A 25,110-nucleotide genomic window follows, 5' to 3' on the forward strand; every position below is an offset into this window, starting at 1 on the left:
TGCCCTCCTGTGTAATAAGGTTGGGCACCATCTGCCCTAATGCGTTAAATAAATTACGGACAGCCCCTAAGGGAACAAAACCGGCTGAACATGGGGAATATTTCAGATCGGAGAGAGAAATGGAGAGAGAGGGATTTTCATATGCCTAGTTTTACAGAAAGGAAAGCAAAAACTTCATCAGATCTCCCAATGAAACAAAACAGAGTCGCATATCTTTGTGCTCCTTCAAAGCGGAGCATACATATTTAACATCTGAAAATCAATGGGAAACATGCTGGTAAACCACAGTGAAACTGAAGGAATAGGGGTAAATGTTTAGCGTACAGATCTATGGATGTTGGTGAAGGGTTAAGTCAAAAAGCAAAGCACAGACAGAATAATTTCAAGCTGAGAAAGAATTCGCTGTGGGCATGCCTTTCACTCATGCCACTTTTGTTGCAGGGGCTGGAAAAGAAAGATACAAAACTAAATAAACAATCAGATAGAAGCAACTCGGATAATTGTAATATTTTGGCTAGTGGGTGGCAGATATGGCTCATCGCAGATAAAGGCAAACTAAGGCATTTGTACAAATCTCCTGAAAAAGATGAAATGAAAGGGCAAAACATTAGAGCACAGATACAGAGATAACTTCTACAGAGTAAATGGAATGATGCAGAGGATTTGTATATCCAGAGCCACATAATGGGTTGGAACTTCTACTGAAACTTCCAATGCAAATGTAAGGTGCTGATAGTCTCACTTTTTAAAGAAAACGCTGAGCTTCCCGAGGAGTGAAGTATGTATATGCAAGTAATCACTGCTTGTCACAAAGAGATATTTGGTAATCAGAAAGTGATGCACAGAAGAACTTGGGTAGTGAAGGTGGCAAAAAAATGTCTGCAACGGAATTTAAAAATTCCAAGGCCAGCTCAGCTTATTACAATGGTCTTCCCTCTCTGAGTGCACCCACTATTGCTGCAACTGTGGCAGATGCTGACAGAGCTATCCTGTTCTTGCATCCTTCAACAGAGCCTCTTAAAGAGTACGTCTGCACTGTAATAAGAAGACCCATGGCACAACCATGGCTGGCCCAGGACAGCTGACTTGGGATTGCAGAGCTTAGGCTGCAGAGCTAAAAATGGCAGTGTAGACGCTTGGACTGGAGCCTGGGCTCTGAAAACCTTGAGAGGGGCGTGGGTCTCATATCTACAGTGTGATTTTTAGCCCCACAAGGCCAAGTCAATTTGACCTAGGCTCTGAGACTCGTTGTCCTGGGTTTTTATTGCCATGTAAATGTACTTTGGTAGGGCGGTGCACCACAAGGTTCTCCCGTACTCCCATTCACAACAGCTTGGCTTGTCTCCACTTCTCACACACTGCAGGAGAACTGGGCTGCTATCACAGCTGCAGCAGTAGGCAGCAGCTACTAGGTAGGGGAGTCACCTTGAGCAGCCCCAGTGAAATACTGGGGAGCGGACAGCATGGTGGATCAAGAGGTACTAGGACCAGGGGATGGAAGGATTGATGGAATGGGAGGGAAGAGTATGTAGTTAGTAGATTTCCTTATTGATGGGTACAGGGAGGAGTGGAACTGATGGATTTTTTTTCATGGGGAAGGTGATGGGTGATTCAGCCATGGATTTTTCACATATTTTGCTGATCGAGGTGAAATTTTTTTTGAGGCAACCTATTCTGGCAGCTCATCATCGATAATGGCATAAATTCACTACTAGTTGCTCCACCTCGTCCAACTTTTCTGTACCAGATAGGCTTGTTCTGATGTTTAACTGAACCAAGCAGATGCTCCACTGTGTTAGCACGAGCCCACTCCATAGTGCACTGTGAGAGGCTGATCTGCAGCCACGTACACCGCTCCCCCAAAAGAGTTGTTTTATCCATGTTAATCAAACGCCCTCACCTCCGACACTTTTGGATTCTTCTTTAGTTAAAATCATTCAAACTCTGTTACAGCAAAATCCCTTTAAATATTTTAATATACCCTCTGAGCTTGAACATTTAACTGACTTTTAACAAGAGCTTGAATATATTATGTTTCCTGTGTTCCTGACTTGCTCTTTATTTTCAAGGGTATTTATGTAGAGATAGGAACTTTGTTTATCAAGAATTTATCTGCTCTTGCTTCTTATTATTTGGGGCCAATTCCTGACATGCTAAATCGGTTTAAAAAGCTGGTTACTCAGGTAAAACCCTCATTGAAATCAGGGGGAGTTCTGCCTGCACAAGGGCTGGATAAGAACAGAGTAAAGAGTTCACGACCTGGCCCCACCTGAAGTCACAGTGGTGTCTGGGGTATTTTGTTATTTGTATTGCAGTAGGACCCTGGACCCTGAGTGATGGACCAGGACCACATTATGCTAGGTGTTGTACAAACAGAACAAAGACCTGCAAAGAACTTAGCACAATTACTGATTGTGGAAAGAGAGGCTGGTGTGAGGACATGTATACTGGTTGTTTACAATTTTAGCAGGAAGCCAGGCAGTAGGGGAGTTGGGAACTGTTCTAGGCAGAAGCCCCACAATAAAGCAGAGGGAGCGAGAGAAAGACGGAGTGCTAGTGAGTCCTTATTCTGTTTTCCTTATTTTGATAAAGCTCCTTCTTCAGTGTTGGAAGACAGTGCCTCTTTCTGTGATTCTTTACTATTGATCACATGACATGGGGGATGTAATGACAGGAGCACCACAGCCTGAGAAGTTAGGAGGAGGCTGTAACGGGAGGTGGGGCGAAGGGAAACAATGATCAATAATACTTAGCAATTATATACCATCTTAGAGCATTTTACAGGCATTAAATTAAACCTCTTATTACTCTGGAAGGAGTCCAGGGAAAAGGGAGAGGATGAAGGGAGAATAGGATGTGGCTCTGGCTTTTCTTTTTTTTTTTAAAAGATTTTTATTTTTTTGGACACATTAAATCGTCTGAACAAAGAAACCAGAACAGCAGCATTTTGGGTGAAAACACACAGGTTTGGTGAATGAATGCATCAGCAGTCACTCACTCACTTGTGATTCTCCCCTGTGGAACTATCAAGGAATGGCTAAGGCCACATTTTTAAAAACAGCCTCTCAATTTGCCCCTGAAATTTTGCAAATTTGCATGCAGTTGTCTGAGCTTGCAATTTTGTGAATTCAGTCACTTGCAGATGCAAACACTAGCTTTGAGACCTCCAGCTACCTGGTTGGCCCTCCAAACAGTGGGATGTCTCAGTGTTACCATGTGCATCCAAAATATATTGTGGATGCAAAATTGAAGGTTGCATTGAGGCTTTATTAGAAATTTAGCCCACAGCCACAAGTCATGTTTAAACTGAAGTCTTTTTAAAAAACTAATGCAGTCTTTATACAGCTAGTTAAATTGGGAATAGAATCCATTCTTCCAGTGATAAGGGGCACAAAATGTTATAATCAAAGCACATTGTACCAATATATAATTTCCCAATGTAATAATGAGGGATACTGCATTAAACTCTGCAAATGAGCACAGAAAATTGCTTATAGCAAACTGATGAAATTAAACACATTGGCCAGAAGGTGGCATTAGAAACATTAAGTTTATTTGATATTCATCGCTGCACTCAGCCTACATGCAGTTGCTTTCCTGAATACCCAAGAATACCTTTGTCTTTATTTTTCAAGCCTGTACTGTTACAGTGTCTAATCCCAAACATTTTGTTCACTCTCTAAGAAGGAGTGGAGATTACTATAAATTACCACAAAATAAATCTGATTGCAAATCCTAAAGTAATTGTATTAATTCCCATCTGAAAGAGAGAGACTGAGTGGATATCAAAGTCTTTATTATTTAGGGATCTTCTCCATCATTAATAATGGCATCCTTTTAGGTTATTCCTTCCTTCTCACTCAAACAATAAAGGTCCCAAGCCAGTAACCACCATCCTTGTGGCTGAGAAGTATCGGATGAGACTGGTCTAAGAGTCTGCTGTGGAATGGATGGAGGCACTTCCTCAGTACCCCAAGTGTCTGTCTCTCTCTCTCTCTCTCTCTCTCTCTCTGTGTGTGTGTGTGTGTGTGTGTGTGTGTGCGCGCGCGCGCGCATATATCTCTTCATGGCACTGCATACTACTGAGCTGACCCAAGACCTTTATTCTTAACAAAGATTAATTTGTAATTAGTTTAAGCCTAATTAATATCATATTATAGAGTCATTATCAAACTGAATCGTTCAGACAGAGGTTATAAATGGCAATAGCGGTGCTTGGCACTGTAGATAATGCTATGCTAAATAAACACAGTTTTACTGATATTAAGCAAAAAATAATAATTTAGTACCAAGCCTCCCTCCTCCACTTCCCCATCCCACCCTACTATTGCTGTAAGGAGGGCAAATGGCAAAACCATTCATTTCGGTTTGGGCACTATTAACAGTTAACATAGTGTAAACTATTAATATGCTTTGCACACAATAAAATTACTTCAAAAAGGCCTAAGCTTTCTATTTTCAGGAGCACTTTACAAGAATGTGCATTGCTAAATGTAAGAAAATGGGTAACTAATGCAGTAAATGGCTGGAAGTTGAAGCTAGACAAATTCAGACTGGAAATAAGGCACACACAGTTTTTAACGGTGAGAGTAATTAACCATTGGAACAATTTACCAAGGTTCGTGGTGGATTCTCGAAAAGGGACACTGGTGGCTCCGGTCAGCACCACTGACCGGACCAATAAAAGTCTGGTCGGCGGTGCTGCGGAGCTAAGACAGGCTAGTCCCTACCTCTCCTAGCTCTGCGCTGCGCCCTTGAAGTGGCCAGCTGGTCTGGCTCCTAGGCAGGGGGGCCATGGGGCTCCGTGCGCTGGCTCCACGCACTGCCCCCGCCCCGAACACTGGCTCCGTGGACAATGGGAGCTGTGGGGGTGGCACCTGTGGGTGAAAGCAGTGCGCAGAGCCACCTGCTGCACCTCTGCCTAGGAGCCAGACCTGCTGGCCACTTCCGGGGTGCAGCGCAGAGTCAGGACAGGCAGGAAGCCTGAGGAAAACCTGTGCCCCAGCCCTGAGCCCCCCCCAACCCGGAGCCCCCTCCTACACCCCAAACCCCTCATCTCTGGCCCCACCTCAGAGTCCGCACCCCCAGATGGAGCCCTCATCCCCCCCAGCACCCCAACCCCAACCCCTTCCCCAGCCCAGAGCCCCCTCCCGCACCCTGAAATCCTCATTTCTGGCCCCACCCCGGAGCCTGCACCCCCAGTTAGAGCCCTCACCCCCTCCTGCACCCCAACTCCCTGCCCCAGCCCAGTGAAAGTGAGTGAGCCACTGAGGGAGGGGGAATGTAGTGAGCGGGAGACAGGGCCTATGGGAAGGGGTGGGACAGGGGTGTGGCCTTGGGGAAGGGGTGGGGCTAAGCTGTTCAGTTTTGTGCGACTAGAAAGTTGGCAACCCTATTTGTGATGTTGAGCAACTCATTTATAGCTTGATTTTCAAAGAGTGATTTATCAGTCCATCGGTTCCCTCATCACTAAAATAGGGTTACTAGAGACGCCCTTGTAAAATGCTACACAGTCTTTCAATGAAGTGCACTATAAGTGCAAGCATTGTCATTATAAATACTCCACTGTTAAAGCAACAAGTTGGGCAAATGTTTCCATGGTGAAGGTTATTCCTCACCATCATAACATAAACACGTTTCTTTGTTAGCTCTGCCTACTCATTAATCAAGTACACTTCACACCACATCCAGGTTTCAGAGCAGCCAGGCTAGAGCACTGCTCTAGAAAGTTTCAAAAACAACCTTTTAAAGAAGAGGATATGCAAGTACTTGCAAGGACTTCTATAAAACTAGGCAGCCTTTTGAGCTAGTCCTCCAAATGTTTGCAGTTCTCTTTTAAAAGTCCGGAGAAACAATAATAGTGAACAAAGCAAGTTACTGTAGCCAGATAATTGTATTAAATCCCATGTGTACTGGGGAAGGGGAAAGCTGAGCTGTTTTCTTTTCCTAGCTCATGTTTAGCAGCATAAACTATTTACAGAAAGTTCCAAAATAACGTCAAGTCTAAGTGTGGGTGGTACCTGTCCTGGATTGAGTGTAACCACATGGGCCTGGGCTTTCCTGAACTGAGGATAGTGTCTCAGATCAGGGTTGACAACGTTGACTTTGCTGAATATGCTGGATTCCTCATAAGGGATCCTAGTGGGATAAAGGAAAGTGGTGTTGCTAGGTGGGAAAAGGTGCCATCTTTTCCTGAAAGGAGAGAGAAGATAAAAGTTGATTCAGTAAATGCCTGTTCTGATGGATGACTGAAGGCAATCACAAAATTTTCAATAAAACATAAATCTACCTGCTGTTTGCGTCTCCTACACAGTAAGAACGCATGCAGTTCTTACAGGCTGATCTACTAAAAATAGTTTTAAAAAGTTCTACACATATTTAACTTAAAAGGAAGATTTACAGCTTCTCAACAATGAGTTTTGCAAGGGGAATAAAAAAAGTAGTCTGTAGCTCTTCCATTTAGTTTCTCCTTCCTTCTACAGAGCACTTGAATAACCTACAAATACTCAGGGCAACTCTACACTACAAAATTAAGTCGACTTAAGTTACATCGACACACAGCCACTGTAGTAATTAAATGTTTTGCATGGTCACACTAACTCCTTCTGTCGGCGGTGCGCGTCCTAACCAGGAGTGCTTGCACCAATTTAACTGTCTGAGTTGGGTACTGACAACTGGAGCCCTGGGCGGCAGGGCTCTGGCTGTCAGCTCGAACAGTCTCAAGTAAGCAATGCAGTGTCTACACCGACACCGCACCAACTTAACTACATCAACCTAAGTGCTACACCTCTTGAGGAGGTGGAATTAATAAGTCAGTGTAGTGGGCGGCTTACATCGGTGGGAGTAAAGTGTAAGTGTAGAGTCTTAGAGAGTTAGGCCTCAAAATGTTCACAACACCTGACATTTTCCCTATGAACCATGATCTCATGGATGAAGAACACATTTTCACTAGGTAAATATATTTTGATTCACTAATTGACTGTCCGCAATATCCCTGCTTGCTATAAGTACAGGGTACTGTACATATATGATATTGATAGTAATAGGAGTACAATTTTGATATTCTACTACATGTTGTCATCTACGTTTCTTATATTCATTTGTTAATCACAAAGTTTGTTATTTAATTTACTAATCCATAATAACTTGGTGGTCATCTACCATAGTTATGGGTATGGTATAAAGACAAGTTAGATAGGAGCAAGACAAGGTGCGAGAGGCAATATTTTTTATTGGATCAACGTCTTTTGGTCAGAGAGAGACAAGCTTTTAAGCTACAGGTATGGCAAAGGTACTGTGTCACAGCTAAATGCAAGATAGAACAGATTGTTTAGCATAAGTAGTTAGTAAATATTCTAAAGAGACCATTCAAAGTGGAGTGGCCCGTTAACACCTTTGCAGTCATATGACAAAAAAAGTGGGTTACAGATTGTTGTAATAAACCATAAATCCAGTGTCTCTGTTCAGTCCATGATTTGTACTGTCTAATAGAGTTATGAATTTAAGATCCCAGACTCATCTTTTGAAAGTGTTGTGTAGGTTTTCTTTGACGATGAAGATTGATAGGTCAGATGCATAGTGATCTTCTTGTGAAAAGTGTTCACCCACAGGTGATAAAGTATTTTTGTTTTTTGTCATTTTCCTGTCTGAGTTCATTTGAGAGTGTAGAGAGTTTCACTCATAATAGTTGTTTTGGGGCATTTAGTGCATTGGATGAGGCATTTGTAGGATCCATGGATCTTGAAAGGTGTGTTGTGGAAGGGTGTTGATCATTGTAGCAGTGGAGATACGCCTGCAGGTTTTGCATCTCTTATTATGACAGGGTCTGGTGCCACTTTGGATTATGGTATATCTATACGTACAGCGCAGCAGTGGCACAGCTATAGCAATACAGCCAATAGGAGAGAGCTCTCCCATCGGCATAAAACCCCCCTACTACCTCAGTATTGTCAGTGTATCACACTGGGTAAGGGTCATGACGTCTCTAGTAGCTAATCCAAATAGTGATAAGAGCCTACTACTGCTCCCACTTAATGGGATCTTAACTCTAGTAGTAGAGGACTATGCTTTAGAGTGCAAGGTCCACGCTCAATTCCTATCTGTGACCAGTGGTGCAGGTACTCCATCAGCATGCACCATGCTGTGCTGAACAAACAGGAGAGATGGACCATATCCCAAAGAGTTTACAATCTATTTAAACTGCACATGCTGCACTGAAAAAAAGTGTTGAGTTTGCCAGACCTTGGAGCATCAGTTTTATGTATAATATAAATAAATCTTCTTACCAGGTAATTTCTGCATGTATTTTTCCATAAAGCTGAATGGCTAATACATGAGGCAAAGTAAACAGGCATATAAATAACAATTTATAAGGAGAATACATTACGTGATGGAAATAACTAGCAGTAGGAGTAATTAAAGTAATAGCCCAAATGGTGAATTTATGAAATGTTTTAAGAGTAGCCATCTAATCAATACAGCAGTGACCCGCACATTTACTGACACCATGGACTGGTAAAACAGAAGGCAGCACTTTGAAGCAAGGTTAAAACAATCTGTGCTGCTCCCCTCTTACTTCCAGATTCTGGCTGCTTCCCCACTTCTTGTTCCTCTCCTATTTTCATGCTTCTCAGCTCTTTCTTACTTGCCTAGAGAATCTGGTTGTCAGTTCTAAGTCACAGATCTGAAAATGAGACATGAAGAAAGCCAAGTGGCACAAAACCAGAAGAGATGGGAACAGAAAAGTAGCCAGAACCAGAGAGATCAGCACAGATGGGAGTACCACAGGTTGCTGACATTTCTTGGTACAGATAATAAAAGCTACTGCTAAGCAGCTGGCATCAGAGAGAAATTTTCATTATAAATAGTTAACCTATTTCCCAAAACTCAATGACAGTAATATTTTGCACAACCATAACACCCTAGGAAGGGACAAGTGAGTGACTAGCTTAGAAAGCCATAGGGCTCCAGGCCTGGGTTCTATGCAGGAAGGCAAGTGTTGTATGAGTAGGACCAAAATACAGCAGTGTAGCCTGTTAGCCTCTAAAGAAGCCAGTCTGAAACACATAAGAGGAAGCACGTGTTAGCAGCAAAGAGCTAGGGGTAGCTCAGTGGCTGTACTGGAGAGGCAGCACCACTAACCTCAGTGTAAGCCTGTTTTGGGAAATAAAGACTGAGTTTTTTTGCCAGCCAGTTAAAAAGGCTTTACTGTCTCTGCTCTAAAGAGGCAAAGGATCCCCAAACTGTCTTAACATGCAGCCTCTTTGAAAGCTTTACGTTCTTCTTGTTCTGAGGAGGAAAAGGGCTTTGTTTCCAGTCTGCTTGAAGGTTTCATGCATATTCTGTCACAGGTAGGAGCAAGCAAACAGAACCAGGGACTTTGCTTTCCCAGAGAGAGAGGAAGTAATTTTGGGAAGGCAGACAAATCGGCAGAGCAGACCCAGAATTTTGTCCAACATTCCACGCTGGAGACTGGAATTCCAAAGTGTATAAGCTATAACAGGGGTCGGCAACCTTTCAGAAGTGCTGTGCCGAGTCTTCATTTATTCACTCTGATTTAAGGTTTCGCGTGCCAGTAATATATTTTAACATTTTTAGAAGGTCTCTTTCTATAAGTCTATAATATATAACTAAACTATTGTTGTATTTCAAGTAAATAAGGTTTTTAAAATGTTTAAGAAGCTTCATTTAAAATTAAATTAAAATGAAGAGCCCCCCCGGACCGGTGGGCAGGACCTGGGCAGTGTGAGTGCCGCTGAAAATCAGCTTGTGTGCCGCCTTCGGCACGCGTGCCATAGGTTGCCTACCCCTGAGCTATAAGGACAGCTGGGCGGCAATTCTGTGATGCAGATGATCCCCCAAACATGTACTACCTGGTTAGGACAGCACCAGGGCTGCTGCAAGGATGTTTCGTGTCCTAGGCGAAACTTCCACCTTGTGCCCTCTCCGCCCCGAGCCTCCCCCCCACACAGCAGCTCCCCCCCTCCGCCCTGAGGCGCCCCCCTTGCGGCAGCTCCCCACCCCCACCCTTAGGCACCCCACCCCACCCCTGCTCCGCCCACGAGCACGGGCACCCCGAGCACGCCGTGGCTGCTTCACTTCTCCCGCCTCCCAGGCTTGCGGTGCCAATCAGCTTAGGCGCCACAAGCCTGGGAGGCGGGAGAAGTGAAGCAGCCACGGCGTGCTCAGGGAGGAGGCGGGGCAGGGGTGAGCTGGGGCGTGGAGATCCCCTGCGTGCCGCCCCCCCCCTTACTTGCTGCAGGCGGCCCTCCCCGCGCTCCTCTGCCCCAGCTCCCTCCGCCTAAATGCCGACGGCGACCAGGGCAGCCGAAGATCCGGCCGCTGTGGTCGCTGCCGAAGAAAATGGCACCCTCCAAATGCCAGTGCCCTAGGCGACCGCCTAGGTTGCCTAAATGGTTGCACCGGCCTTGCACAGCACATAGTACCTCTGAAGTCAGTGGGACTGCTCATGGTAATAAGCAGTGTGGTCAACAGTATTTGTTGAATTGGGCCCATTGAGCCTCCCACATGAGGCTCTCAAATCTCTTTACAAACATCTGTGAAAACACACCTGTGAGCTACGTATAACTAACCCTGTTTGAAAGATGCAGGACCACTGAGATAAAAGCCTTGCAGCAATGCAGGGCCAGAACTCCTGACTCCCAGTCTTGTGCCTTAGTCACAAGATTATCCTTCCCAAAACACAGTGATTTAATTAATCACATTAAAACCCCATTGGCAAGCTATTCTGCCCCACCCCCACAGTACACTGGAGTGCCTGACACAAGTATATACAAACTGCTTTGTTACTGGACAGTTGCTAACTGGGGTTGGGTTTAATAGACATTTTTTTTTTAAGGAAACTAAAGCAAATACTTAAGGGAACGGGGAAGAAGAATTGCATGGAATTTGCAAATAGGAAGAATGAACAACAAAAAGACAGGCCCCAGATTTGAATGTCAAGCCTTGAAGTGTCCCTTTTAACTTTCCTCAGAGCTGGCTGCTCCTGTCCTCATGTTTCCCTTTTAAATGAATTCTAACAGGTGATTGGAGGCTTTAGCCTAGAGCAGCGGCTCTCAACCTTTCCAGACTACTGTACCCCTTTCACGAGTGATTTGTCTTGCGTATCCCAAGTTTCATCTCACTTAAAAACTACTTGCCTACAAAATCAGACATAAAAATACCAAAAAAAGTGTCAACACACGATTACTGAAAAATTGCTGACTTTCTCATTTTTACCATACAACTATAAAATAAATCAATTGGAATAGAAATATTGTATTTATATTTCAGGGTACAGTATATAGAGCAGCATAAACAAGTCATTGTTTGTATGAAATTTTAGTTTGTACTGACTTTGCTAGTGCTTTTTATGTAGCCTGTTATAAAACTAAGCACACATCTAGATGAGTTGATGTACCCCCTGGAAGACCTCTGCATCCCTGGTTGAGAGCCACTGGCCTAGATTAGTTTATTTCCATATTTTTTATTGCAAAACACAAAAAAGCCAAACAAACTTTCCTAACCCCATCCTGCTCAACTCATAACTATTGATGATTTAAAATATTTATTTATTTTAGATGTATAAAATAGGCCGAGTACAATTTACTGTATAATTTACAACTTCTTTAAAAATAATAAAAAAAAGGTAAACAAAGACTCTCCTTCCTCAAACATAACAAAATGTAAATTACGCACCAAACCCTCAAACCTTTCATCACTTCCCAAAGAAAAACGCTCAGCTCTGCTGGATCACTGAAGGCTTCAGAAAATGAAAATGGTTGACGAGCTAACAATTATAATACCTGAAGGCTGGTTTATAGTAAAAGTTGCCTCTGTAAATTCTGCACAAACATAAATATTTCTGGTTACCTTCCTTGTATCTGTAGTACTAAATTGCAGCCATAGGAATCCAAATGACAAGGAGTATTTGCTCCTGCTGAGCCAATCCACAACGTGCTCTCCTTTCCATTTCTTCCAGGGAAACCAAAATCAGACCACATTATATCCTGTTGCAGAGACAAAGTTATTGATGTGAGCGATGACATCTTATCATACTTTGACTTCTGTGACCCTGTCTGCTTATGTTTCTCTTCTCTCATTACTCCTCTGATCACACTTTCCTTTTCATCTTTTTTCTGTTCCCCTATTCCTCTCCATATAGGAATCCCACAAGCCTCAATCCATGGCCTGTTCCCCTTCTCCCTCTAAATCTTATCCCTGGGTGATCTCCTGTGCCTTGATTCTCTATGCAGACGATTCAGAAATCTACCTCTCCATTCCTGCCCTGTCCCTATATATAAATATTTCTCCAACGCTAAGCTGAATTTCTTATTTTTCTTCCTAAACCCTCATCATCCTCCTGTCTCCATTCCTCTACCATCCCTCAGGCTCAGAATTCCTGGTTGAAAAATGTCAAAATCTGAAATTTCAACAAAAGAAAGGAACACCATTTTCATAAAATCTTCACTGTTTTATCAACCCATTCCATGAGCTACCTTTGACTCCTCTCTCTTTCTTCCTAAACATCTTGTCACTACTTCCACCACGATTTCCAAAACATTCAGCCCTTCCTCTCTCTCCACTCCAGTGGCTAAAGTTTTTGTATCCTTCAGCCTCAATGTCTGAAAATTTCTCCTCCTTTTGTATAATGGGGCTAGTCCTGCTTCTGCATTTGCAGCCAGGGAGGCACCCTGGGCAGCTGACTCGATGCGGTTCTGCTGTAAAGGGAGATGGGGAAGGACAAAAGCATAACTGCTATGGAGGAGGGCAGCACAGGAATCCACCAGCGTTTGGATCCTCCCATCCGCCTTTCTTTGGTGCAAAAGGCATATGAGGATACACAGCGTGGTAGTGAGCTATAATGCATGGGCTTGGGTGGCTTTCCCTTGGATGGTTCTCCCACGTTTGGGGCAAAGGATTCCCAGCTACACCCCCAGCCTGCCCCCCCAGACCAGAGCGCACCTAAATAGTCTGGCTAGCTGCTGGGCAGGGGATTTGTCCATTAGAAAATATTTATCCTGAGGCAGGCAATATTGTCTAATGGGTAGAGTCCTAAACTGAGACTTAGGTGATCTGAATTCTATTCCTAGCTCTGCCCCTGGCTTGTTGGATGGTTTTGAACAAGTCTGTGCCACAGTTTCCCCATCTGTAAAATGGGGATAATGATACCTCCTTTGTAAAGTGCTTTGAGATCTATAGATGAAAAGCAATATAGCTAGATAATAATTATTACTGCCATGACTCCATATTCTGGAATCTTTCAAAACAAATGAGGTACTGTTAGAGACATCTTGATTTTAAAAATATAATTAAAAAAATACAAAAGCCTAATAAACATTTGTCAAAATCAGCAAGAAATAAAAACTGAAAAACTGCTCATAGAGCTTTCCACAGACACAAAATTTAAAATCCAATATAACTATTTCAGTGATAAAGTTAGGCGTAATAACATCTCTACCCTTTAATCTCACACCTAAATAGTTTCTGTATTTTGTTACAATTTAAATGGAAAGATTGTGTGCACAATCAATATTAGATTTAAAAGAACTCTTTGAAAATGCTGCAGCCATAGTAAATACTTGAAGCGATTGTGGGTAAAATAGTTTTTAACCAATGAGCTGAAAAGAAATTGGTAAGATTACTGATATCTTGGCACAATGGGCTTCTTTTTTACAATAAAAAAGCTACAAAAAGAAGAAATGCACTCAGAAGTATTCCCACCATAACAGATGGCACATTACTTGTGAATTACATTTATTTCATTTTCTGCTTATAATGAAGTTAATCTGTATTCGTATATCACTTTAAAAGGTCTCATTTCTATTTAAACTTCATGCGTATATCTTGCTGCTGATTTATATCTCAAATGCTGTAATAAAATATCAACTGAACAAAAAAAATGTAAGATGCTAGATACTGCTCATAGATTAGAATAATGGAATCATTACCTTAACCCACATAACTGTAAATGATAAACAGTGCAATCTAAATTTCAAACAACTTCTAAATGGCCCTATTAATCACTATAAATAACAATGTAGTTAGCCTTCTTTTCTCCTTCAAGTCACCTTAGGTAAATCTAAATAAAATCTAAATGAAAAAGGTGTTAACATCAAATTCATAGAACAAGGGAGAATTACTACAAATAATACTTTTGGGTGGCACAATAGTGCAGTAGTGCTTGGCAAATCCTGCCAGTCTCTCGTGGACGGCAGGATTTCACTCCCATGCCAGTACAGTCAGCATATGATAAGTAGATAAGATTCTTAAACTCCTAATTATGTACTTGTGTGGGTTGGATGGAAGTTGCTTCTCTCAAGAAAATTTCTTATTGACCCACTGAAATAGCAGTTTTAGGTAGATGTTCTGCATGTGATTATTTTATGTAATTCTCCCAATCTTGTGCCATAAACTAAAGGTCCATTGGGGCAGTAATATATAGGGCCAAAATTCGAGGCAGTCATGTAGAGTCCGGGCAAGCGTGAAATGGTGCTAGAGCTTCAAATCTTGTTTAGCCAGAAAGAATTCCCCTCATGAATCATGCTGACATTTGCAGAGAGTAAACACCCCGACATTGAGAGTTGTTCAACTCGTACTGTATTATTTATTAAGCACTGGCAATGTGTTTGACATGCTGTACAAGAGAGTGCAGGCAGAGAAGGCCTGGAGAAAACTTGCAATGCATCCCAAAACTTTGGCTAGGATGCGTGCTCATCCTTTCAAGAATGGGCTACTCCAGTGTATTTTAGCACTTTCACGAATAGTAAGGACATAATCCTGCAAACACCTGTGCACTGGTCTTCAAGGATTATTTAATGATGAACTGTGTGCCTCCTGAGTCAGTATGCACAAAATGGCAGTGAAACTGTATTATGGTCTTGATGCTGCAACTGGATCTATGCAGTTGGGATCTTTGGGCCAGTGGAGCTGTACTGAAGTTAATGGAGCTGCACACAGGTGTAAGGGTCTTCCTGCATTGATCCAACTGCAGCATCAGGGCCTAGGTTTGTAAACTATCACGCATGCCAATTGCTTATCATACTAGTGGAATAATCAAACCTTATACTCACATCTTAAAAAAAAGAAAGCAGTGGAGGTTTTAAGCTGTAGAGGTCACATAAATGGCAATTTAAGGGCCTAATCTACAAAAGTCAGTGGAAAGCCAGACACCCATTATCTTCAGTGGTGTCTAGATCAGATCCAAAATTGTGTGTGGCTGGGTGGGAGGAAGTGGTTACAGCTGCTTTAGACAATTTGTTTTGTAACTCCTATAGTGCTGTGTTTTTATATGTCAAGAGTTCCCCAAGCTTGAGATGGGTGCTCTTTGGTGTGATATTTTTGTTAGACTGAAATCAAAATAAACAGGCATCCAATAAAACTGAAAAATTGGTCAAAGGAATAGAGAAGTGAAAAGGCTAGACAGAGTTTAAAAACTATAATAAATCACTTACAATAATTAACCAACATCTTTAGGACATTTACCTGAATAGTTCTGAGTTGAAGGTAAAGTTAACGGTTTACCTTGAAAATTTCTGTCTTGTCTTCAAATATCCTAGCAATATATTTATAGTCAGCATAAGCCCAATATTTGGAGGAATCGTAACAACTGAATGGTCTAGAGACAGAAGTAGGCTGTCCAGAAGTCCAGGCCAAAAACTCTTCAAGTGTAGCTTCCACATAACTACACTTGGTTTCAAATTGAGGAGCTGGAGCAATATAAGAAAAGACAACATTACATGCATACTGAACACAGCACTATAAAAACAGAGACAGGGTGAAGCAGTTTAGCAGACGAAACAATAACTTTGTCTCAGCTGGGCCCACGGATTAAATGAAATATAAAAACCAAAGTGAAATTAGCTCAATTGCCTCACCCCAACACACAACTGAAAACAGACCACGTCACCAAGCTCATGTCTAATTTAACACAATTGACAGTCAGTCTGTCCTTTAATTAGTCTCTCTCCGTAAAGATTCTCTCTCACGTTCCTCCCACCACCACCTTTATTGAGGCTTCTTTGATTTATGGAGCTGGACTCTAACTTTTCTCCTCTCATCTAAGGGAATAACTAAATCAGCACCATTTTACAGAAGCAGCAAATAGTGGAGCCCTACACATGTCCAATAACCCATCTGAAAGGCTGTCACTATTTTTCAATACTTATGGATAAAGCATCTTGCAGCATCCTCTGCCAGCCATAAAAGATTCACTAGGACCATTACCTCAATTGAAGCAAGCGTTCTTTCCTCAGGAATATATATACAAGATAGGTAATTTTTATGTATAATAATCTTATGGTATTATACCACAAAAAAAGGTTTTAAAGTACTTCCACAAATGGGAGTCAGCTCGCAAGGCTGAATTCACTGAAGCTGACAGAATGGCTGTTTGGAAATTCAGTGAAAAACGCTCTGTATCTAACTCTGTTTGGGAAATATTTTTAAAACTTTGTTCAGGATATAAAGTACAACCACAAAGATCTATGCTATAAAGGCCCTGGAGTCCTCATTGTGCTAGGAGAAATGAGATCATTAGCCCATATGTGCAGGGCTTCTGGCAAAAGGCTTGAATTTTGAGTCAAAGTATCGCACAAATACACCCATCTCTCTGCACAAAATCCTGTTATGTTGATCTGTGTGTGCAGAGAACAGTGGCAAGAGGAAACATACCACAACAGAAGCAACCAAAATAAATAGGTGGATCAAGTCTAATTATTGCAGACAACCCATATGGCCAAGTCAGTAAAGATTTGCGATTCATAGGGGATCATCAACTGAACTTGAGCTCCTAACACGACGCTGTGGCCAAAAGGGTTAAAGCAATCCTTGGATGCATAAAGAGGGGAATCTTGAGTCGGAGTTAGGGAAGTTATTATACCTCTGTATTTGGCTCTGGCCTGACCGCTGCTGGAATACTATGTCCAGTTGTGGGGTCCGCAGTTCAAGAAGGGTGTTGATAAATTGGAGAGGGTTCAGAGGAGAGCCATGAGAATGATTAAATAAGAAAACATGCCTTATAATGATAGACTCAAGGACCACAATTAATGTCACTTAAGAAAGAGAAGGTTAAGGGGGTGGCTTGATTACATTCTATAAGCTACATGGGTAACAAATCTTTAATAATGGGCTCTTCAATCTAACAGAGAAAGGGAACATGAGTCAATGGCTGGAAGTTGAAGCTAGACAAATTTAAACAGGAAATAAGGTTTCATTTTTTAACAGTGAGAGCAATTAACCACTGGAAAACACTTATCAAGGGTTGTGGTGGATTCCCCATCACTAACAATTTTAAAATCATGACTGGATGTTTTCCCAAAAGATCTGCTGTAGGAATTGTTTTGGGGAAGTTCTAGGACCTGTGTTATACAGGAGGTCAGACTAGATGCCCACAATGGTCCCTTCTGGCCTTGGAATGTATGAATAAAAAGCTGTTGTGTGTGGAGCTGCTGAAGAGGATGTTATCCAATCCCAAGTCTGGGGTAGGCTGCAGTGCAGCCGTGCTCTGGCTGCTATTCCAGCCTTTAGTTTGAAATAATGTCCACAGTACCGCCATGCTTTGTACACTGGGATTCCTAGCCAATGGATTCATGTAACAGTGGAGTCAGAGGCCCAATCCTGAACTCTTTCCTTCACGCAAAAGTGTATTCAGAGCAGATATGGAGGTCACTTCCCCACTGCACAGGTCCCCTTGCATAGCCACTCTGCCTACAAACATGTGCCCTATGCAGGGGTATGATGGCAGTCCCACAGCACAGAAGTCTTTGAGTGGGCTCTGTGCTAATGGGTGAATTTGTCCCTTTGGGTGAGATTTTGCAAAGCACTCAATGTTGGCTAACTCTGCTCCCATTGAAGTCAATAGGGGATTTTTATCATTGACTTCAATAGGAGCAGAGTTAGGCCAATGGTGAGCATGTCTGAAAACCCTTAGCAAGTAAGATGGGGGAAAAAAATAGAACCCGGTGGTTGTAGCAACTGTGTGAATCTGTTAAGTCACCACCATCATCAGTCCTGTTAACCATACCATAAAGGTTGGCACCACTGCAGAACAGAGCATTGTAAGTCTTCACTGCACAGAAGACGGAGGGTACTGAATCAGCATGAACACTGGTTTTACTGTCATTGCCCTCTTGTCCCAGGAATATTCTGGTACACTATTTCAGGTCAAGGTCAAGTAGCAGGGGAAGGCCTACAGTGTTTTTGCTGCACCATAGTGCACATCACCTTTGGCTTATCAGAGACCTTAATTTCCCATCACAGCTAGTCATCCCAGCTTCAGATATACTCATCCAGAATGTAAAATGAAAAATTACATACTGTACTATAACCATTATTGATGGAAAAAATTACTACAGGCTGCCTGAATGGCAATGAAACAGCAGTAATTTAACCTTGGACAACTTGTATGCAGCTGCTTAGTAAGGGAATCCTTTTATTCTTGCACAATAGTAAGAACTCTGGGGGAATTCCTCATTGCTCTGATTTTGCTATCATGGCAATTCCCATACAGTCTCATACATTTGTTCAGATTTCCTTTGGGCAGGTGAACAGCTCTCTTAGGGCTTGTCTATACTACTACTTAAATCGATGTATCGCTCTGGGGTGTGAAAAAGCCAACCCCCAGAGCAACGTAAGTTAGATCGACTTAAAGCAGCGTCTACACTCGGCTATGTCAGCAGGAGACACTCTCCCACCGACCTAGCTTCTGCCTCTCATTGAGGTGGAGTAACAGAGACCACTGTCCCATTGGCACAGCATGTCTTCACCAGACACGCTCCAGCAGTAGTGAAGACAAGCCCCTACAAACTTTCACTGTCACCCTGTCATTTTCTACTGTAGTAGTGTTGGTAGCAGCTCTCCGTCCAGCTTATTTTCAAGTTTATTAGCTAAGAATGTCAGATAAGCTTAGTATTTAGCAATATATAACTTGGCTTGGTGCTATATAAGGGCTTTCACCAGAAATCACTTTTCCCTGCATAAGAATTGCATTGAAGACACAAGAACCCCCCTCCCATCTTAAAATCTTATATCTGATTCATCCTATGTGTTGCAGTCCAATGCTGCCTCCAAATATCCAGTCATTAATGCAATGCACATCATTTTGCTAAAGGATAGGCTGATGTAAAAAAATATATAAAAGGTATCAGAACTATTGAAGGCAGTTCAATATCTGAATTATTTTGATCAGAACAAAGAGTGCTCATGACACCGCCTGTTTTATGAGATAAGATAGAAGCAACTATTTTTAAGTGAAGAAATAGGGTATTTCTAACTTTCCATGTATTTCACACAAAGCTTTATTTGGACAATTCCAACTATGAACAGTAAGTCCTGCAGACCATTGAAGACTGTTGCTTCTAGGCTGTAACTTTCTCAGGGCAGGGATCTTGGTTTAATTTAGATTTGGTTCAGCATCAATCACACTGTGGATAATGAATAACAAACAACAATAAAAACAAGTATTTAGAAAATTTAGAAAAATGGAGAAGTCTACGGCAGCCTGCAAGTAAGTGTCAGTGATCAGAACAGGAAAGCAAGAACACGAACAGGCTTCTGACTATGTAGTGACTGAAGATTGAAGAATTTAAAAAATGAGATCATTCTTAGACTAAACCAAACAATTCTAAACTGGGCTAGCAGTGCTGTGCATGGACGATATCTGAGTTTGATGCCTGTCACTGATCTCTCGTTCCCTGCACTAGTGCTGTGAACTCAAACTTGCGAATAAGATGGAGTACTTTGTGCAGAACATCAGCTCACCTACTTGCCTAAGCACTGGCATTGACAGAAGGCTGAGAGGGGACATAAGTCTTCAAATATGTAAAAGGTTGTGATACAGAGGTTAGTGATCATTTTTTCCTCCATGTCCATTGAGGGTAGTACAAGAAGTAATTGTTGTAATTTGCAGCAAGGGAGATGTAGGTTAAATATTAGGAAAAACTTCCTAATTATAAGGATAGTTAAGCACTGAAATAGGATTACCTAAGGAGGTGTAGAAACTCTGTCACTGTAGGGTTTTAAGAACAGATTAGACACATACCTATCAGGGATGGTGTAGGTACGTTTAATCCTGATTCAGTGCAAAGGAATGGACTAGATGACCTCTTGTGGTCTCTTCCTGCCCTACATTTCTATGATTGTATGATACCAACTGCTGTTCCATCCAGAAGGATGGTGTCTGCAATGCAGGGTCTCTTAGTAGAAGTAGAGAAAATGCAATACCCGAAGGCTCTAATAAAGATGCATGGCTCCACCTTTTTATTTATTTTGATTTATGTTAAATAAACAACAACCAAACCACCCTACCAAACATCCATCCACACTTCTAGGGACCTTAATTATTTAAAACAACAATCCACGCAGAGAATAACTACTTAGCAGTATAACAAAGCGCATGCACATTCACATACCAAAATTCAATAAAATAGCCAGGGATGTAAACATCCAAAGACTAGACCACCACATCCAGCATCCCATTATCACCCAAACCCTCTGCCTTCCCCCAAAGCCTTAGCAGATGGTGTCATGGTTACAGGGCAAGCTGCATTTCAGTTCCCTTCACGGGCCCCTTTGAGTGCACCCCTGACGTGACAGGCTTGGCTTTCACCTCTCTTGAGGATGGAACCTCACAATTCAACTACTCTTTGATCTCTGGGTTGCAGCTCTGCCATTTCCCAACTGCGTAATACAACAGGCCCGGCTCTATTTGGCACCTGAAAGAAAACTTTTCTCTGGGAGCCTATGGCCCACAGTTGATTAACGGGATCCAAACCCAGCTTCTTCTCATATTGTTTATTCATCCAAAGGTATTGTAGCAAGCCGAGAAAAGACAGTGGAAGTCTATATGCATTTTGTCTCACCTAAACTTTATCCTTTCCTTGCAAGTTTTGATAAGCTCCCCTCAGTCCACCTATCTCCATCTCTGGGGTGGGAGAGAGAGACTGCGCAGCTACTCTCTCACCATTTCTCCACTGCAGTCAGGAGGTAAGTTGCAGCAGATGTAGAAATACCCAAACTAGCTTTAATCTAGCATGTATATACATGCTGCAACCACACTTCTGATTGCAGCGCAGGCATATCACTGTCAGAGACTAACCTTCAGCAGCTGCTACCTGCTCCCCACACCTTCCTCTAGGCAGCGGGCTTTAACGGTTTAATGTGCCTTTGATCCTAAACTCTGGCCTTGAGAAAATAAAGCTGTTAATCTGGCTGGAGCCAGGCAGGTAGGCATTTCCTGATCAATAATCCCTCAACCACTCTTGGTATTCTCTCTGGATGCATCTTTGTCATTGTTTTATTCCCTGCTTGTTTTTTCCTAACAGCTTCCTTTGATATAACTTTGTGTAGTCCGACAGAATAATATCAGCAGGTAAGCTGAGGCACCTATCCTAGTCATACACACAATACAGATATCTAACTTGTTCTCCACATCTGGTCTGTGGAATATGCACTAAAGATCAGTTGGCAACTGGCTATTTCAGGCTAACGGGAAAAGCAAGTGCTGAGATACGTGCTTGCCAGCAGCTCCCTCTCCTTTATACGGTTTGAGGGCCTCCACAAGCTATAGCTTTGATCGTGTTAGAAGGTAATAGGTGGTCTCTCAGGTAGGCAGGTCCCAGGCCACTTAGGGCTTTATAGATCAAAATCACCATCTTAAACTCCTGCCAGAAACCAATAGGCAGCCAGTGCAGTTGAGAGTGATAATACTGTTGTCTTGCAACAAAATCCCCCTTTAAACAAGCGATTTGTCTCACTCTGAACCAGCTTCTGAATGGATTTCAGCTGTAACTCCAGGTTAAGCACATAGCAATAGTCTAATCTCGAGGCAATGAACATAGACAATATCTATATCCGAAATAAATGTTTGCAACCCTCTAGCCAGGCCTGGATGGAAAAAGCCATCCTGGCTGTTGTTATGCGGACCACTGATAGGATCATCTACCAACACCGTTAAATTGTAAACTCAGGTGACTAATGGCAGATGAACACACTCAATCAGAGGGGCCAATATAATCTTTGGAGATTGCGGGAACTGTGGGATAGCTACCTACAGTGCAACGCTCCAAAAGTCAACGCCAGCCTCAGTACTGTGGACGCACTCTGCCAACTTAATGCGCTTAGTGGGGACACACACAATTGACTGTATAAAATCGATTTCTTAAAAATCGACCTCTATAAAATCGACCTAATTTCGTAGTGTAGACGTACCCTTAGGTGACTTATCTAACAAATTCTTACAATGTAATGCTTTCTGGTGCAACAAGATCCTCACTTAGCTACAGTACAACCCCAGAGGGCTCTACTCATTTTCTTAAAGACATTTGCAACTTCTATTGCATATAACGGTGTGGTCCTGGACACAAAACTGATTTCCTAGAGACTGGTTTTCACCAGGGATCAGCAATGAAGGGCAAGACATACAAGGACTTTAATCTTAAAATATGAAAACTCTAACTGTTTTGAATCCTTGATGACTGAAAGTTGTTATACTAGGACTCATCATGTAAGCTGGTGTCAGTCCAATTCTTGATAAGTGTCACAACTGGAACTCTAGTTGCCAACCTCAAGAAAGATGCCTAAGATTTGACAGACACTGAGACTAAATTACCTTTTCATTCCTATTGGTGCTTCCTCCATGTTAAGGTGGAAGTACATTAACAAAGCATTGTGGAGAGCTTCACAGCCATTGCCTGTATTGTGCTAGTTTCCATTGGTATCAATATGGTACCATCTGTGAAATGGCGATGATAATAAGAATGGTTGCTTAGCTAGCACTTTTTATCAATAGATCTTAAAGAGCTTTACAAATGAAGTCAGTGTCATTATCCCTATTTTACACATGGGGAAACTGAGGCACAGGAGAATGACTTGTTGAAGGTCACCCAGCAGGTGGGTGGTATAGCCAGGAACAGACTAATACCCAGGTCTCTTGAGTATCAGTCCAATACTCTCACCACTAGTCCACATGTCAAAGGGGTGAAGTGAAGATTAATTCTTGTTTGTAAAGTGCTTTGAAAACATAAAATGCTAAGCATTACATATCTGGCAGTTCTTGTATTCCACAGTAATCCAACATATACTTTGTCAATTCCATGGTTGTTAGTATCTCATTATACTTGTTACATACTTTTATCTTCCTGCTTTGACTCATTTAAAAAAAAAAATTAAATCTTCCCAATTGATTAGCTAGTGTGAGAGACACTGCCCTCCACTGGACAGACTCAGAACCATTTAATTATGTCCTGTCTGGACCTGATTGTAACCACAGACAGTAGCCGCTAAAAGGCTGCTTCATTCCACCCTCCTCCCAACATAGGGGTAGAGCTTTGGTTCTGCCCTACCAACACAATGGCTAGTGCAGCTGCATCTTTGAGCTGGGGGTGTATGCTGGAGCACGTATAGGGATGGAACAAAGTATATCGCCACCCCCTTAGCAGGGAGAAAGTAGGAGGCAGGCTGTGGCTTTGACTCACAATCTACTTTTCAGTCTGCTATTGAGGCAGTGTGTACATGGGGCTTTCGGCAAAGCCACAATTGACTCAAGTCATATTCTTAGAGCAGGAGGTTCTGTGTTCTGTGCTCTATGCTGTCTTGAAGCTCACAGTGGCTATGGCAAAATGCTTTTATTAACACTTTGTACTTCTATAGTATCTTTTATCAGAGTATCTCAGAATGTTTTAACAAACAGTAATTAATCCTCATCTGTTTTACATGGAGTTTATCTCCATTATACAGATGAAGACACAAACAGATTGGTTAATGGCATGATTTTCAAATATACTCAGCCCGGCAGCTCCTATAGGGATGGCAGTACAGATGCTCAACACCTCTGAACATCTAAATCATCACCTACCGCCTAAAACATCTAAGTGATTTAGGGATGACCACACAACAATTATGTAACAGAGCCAGGAAAGGAAACCAGGATTTGTGATTCTCAGAAGTCAGCTCTAACCATTAGACTTCCTGATCCAAATGTGAAAAGGAGGGAGAGGGGGAGAAAAAAAAAAGAGAGAGCCAGTGAGAGAGAAAGATGAGACATCACTGGCTAAAACAAACCTCTCATTTCATTCCTCTCACCCACAGTCTTTGTTAGATGTAATGTACTGTGAAAAGAACATTTGGCATGAAAGCATTGCAGAGGATTAAGGAGGATATTAAACAGAATTTCTAAATGTAACCTAATGCCATCTAAAATCCTACCTGTGTCCCTTTTCTTCATTCCCATCCTAAACCGTATTGTCCTTCCATCCAACACCTCAGAAAGATATTTAGCATTCCAGTGTAGTACTGGCCAATTGAAAACCATGTTACAAAACACTGCCGGTTGTTGTAGAGACATCACAATTTCCTTGGCTTTCTCTGGAGTAAAAGGTTTGACATCTTCACCTTTGGAAAGAAACAAAGAGTTGTAGAGAGATGATTTCACACAGTGTGAAAAACACAAATTACTAATATCTCCCTCGATGATGGTTGATTTTTTTCTATGTACTTGTTATATTTGTTTAATGAAAATTCTATTGCAATTCCAGAGAGGTCATTTCCTATCCTAAATTAGAATTTAAAGAGGCACATTAATACTCAGAAAACAAAACATTGGTAATTATTTATGATTTTCAGTTCCCTAATGTAGAATGTAGCCCAGTGGTTTAGAATTACTCTGACAATTAAGAACTTTGTGATTAATGTCCAAAATTTAGAGAATATAAATTTTATGACTAACATTCCTTCTGTGCAGGGTTCCTTCTGAAAAGTGCAGCATACCATCAGAGATGGCACACCGAGTGCCTAATGCATCTGATTTTAACCAGTGAATTAAACATTCCTTTCAGTGCAATCACAACAGCAGATATCTCAAAAGATAGATATAGTTCTATTTTAAATTATTTTCACCTACAGGCTTTTAAAAGACATAAATTGTGCCAATCCAAGGACTATGCTAATCCCAGATTTCAATTTAGCCCTTAGTTGTGGAAAGATTTATATGCCCCACTGAAACTGTCAAGCTGAAAAGTTGGCAACTTTGTATAAACTCGGCAGTTTTACAACAACTTCCCTTTAGGAACACGTTGAGAGGTAAAGTTTCTTTAAAAAAAGAGATAACAGCTCCAC

The 25,110-nt window shown here is 41.9% G+C and overlaps 1 protein-coding gene across 1 annotated transcript in view; it reads right to left on the reverse strand.

Moving 5' to 3' along the window:
* Positions 1-25,110, reverse strand: part of HSPBAP1 (HSPB1 associated protein 1) — a 58,247-nt gene that overhangs the window by 8,508 nt on the left and 24,629 nt on the right. The window contains exons 2-5 of the mRNA XM_045032270.1: positions 24,202-24,387; positions 15,523-15,707; positions 11,872-12,008; positions 6,021-6,192 (exon numbers count right to left, since the gene is read on the reverse strand). Coding sequence (XP_044888205.1) covers positions 6,021-6,192; positions 11,872-12,008; positions 15,523-15,707; positions 24,202-24,387 — 680 coding nt within the window. The remainder of the gene's footprint in view (positions 1-6,020; positions 6,193-11,871; positions 12,009-15,522; positions 15,708-24,201; positions 24,388-25,110) is intronic.

Source organism: Mauremys mutica, chromosome 10, assembly GCF_020497125.1.
Source record: "Mauremys mutica isolate MM-2020 ecotype Southern chromosome 10, ASM2049712v1, whole genome shotgun sequence".
NCBI classification, from domain to species: Eukaryota; Metazoa; Chordata; order Testudines; family Geoemydidae; genus Mauremys; species Mauremys mutica.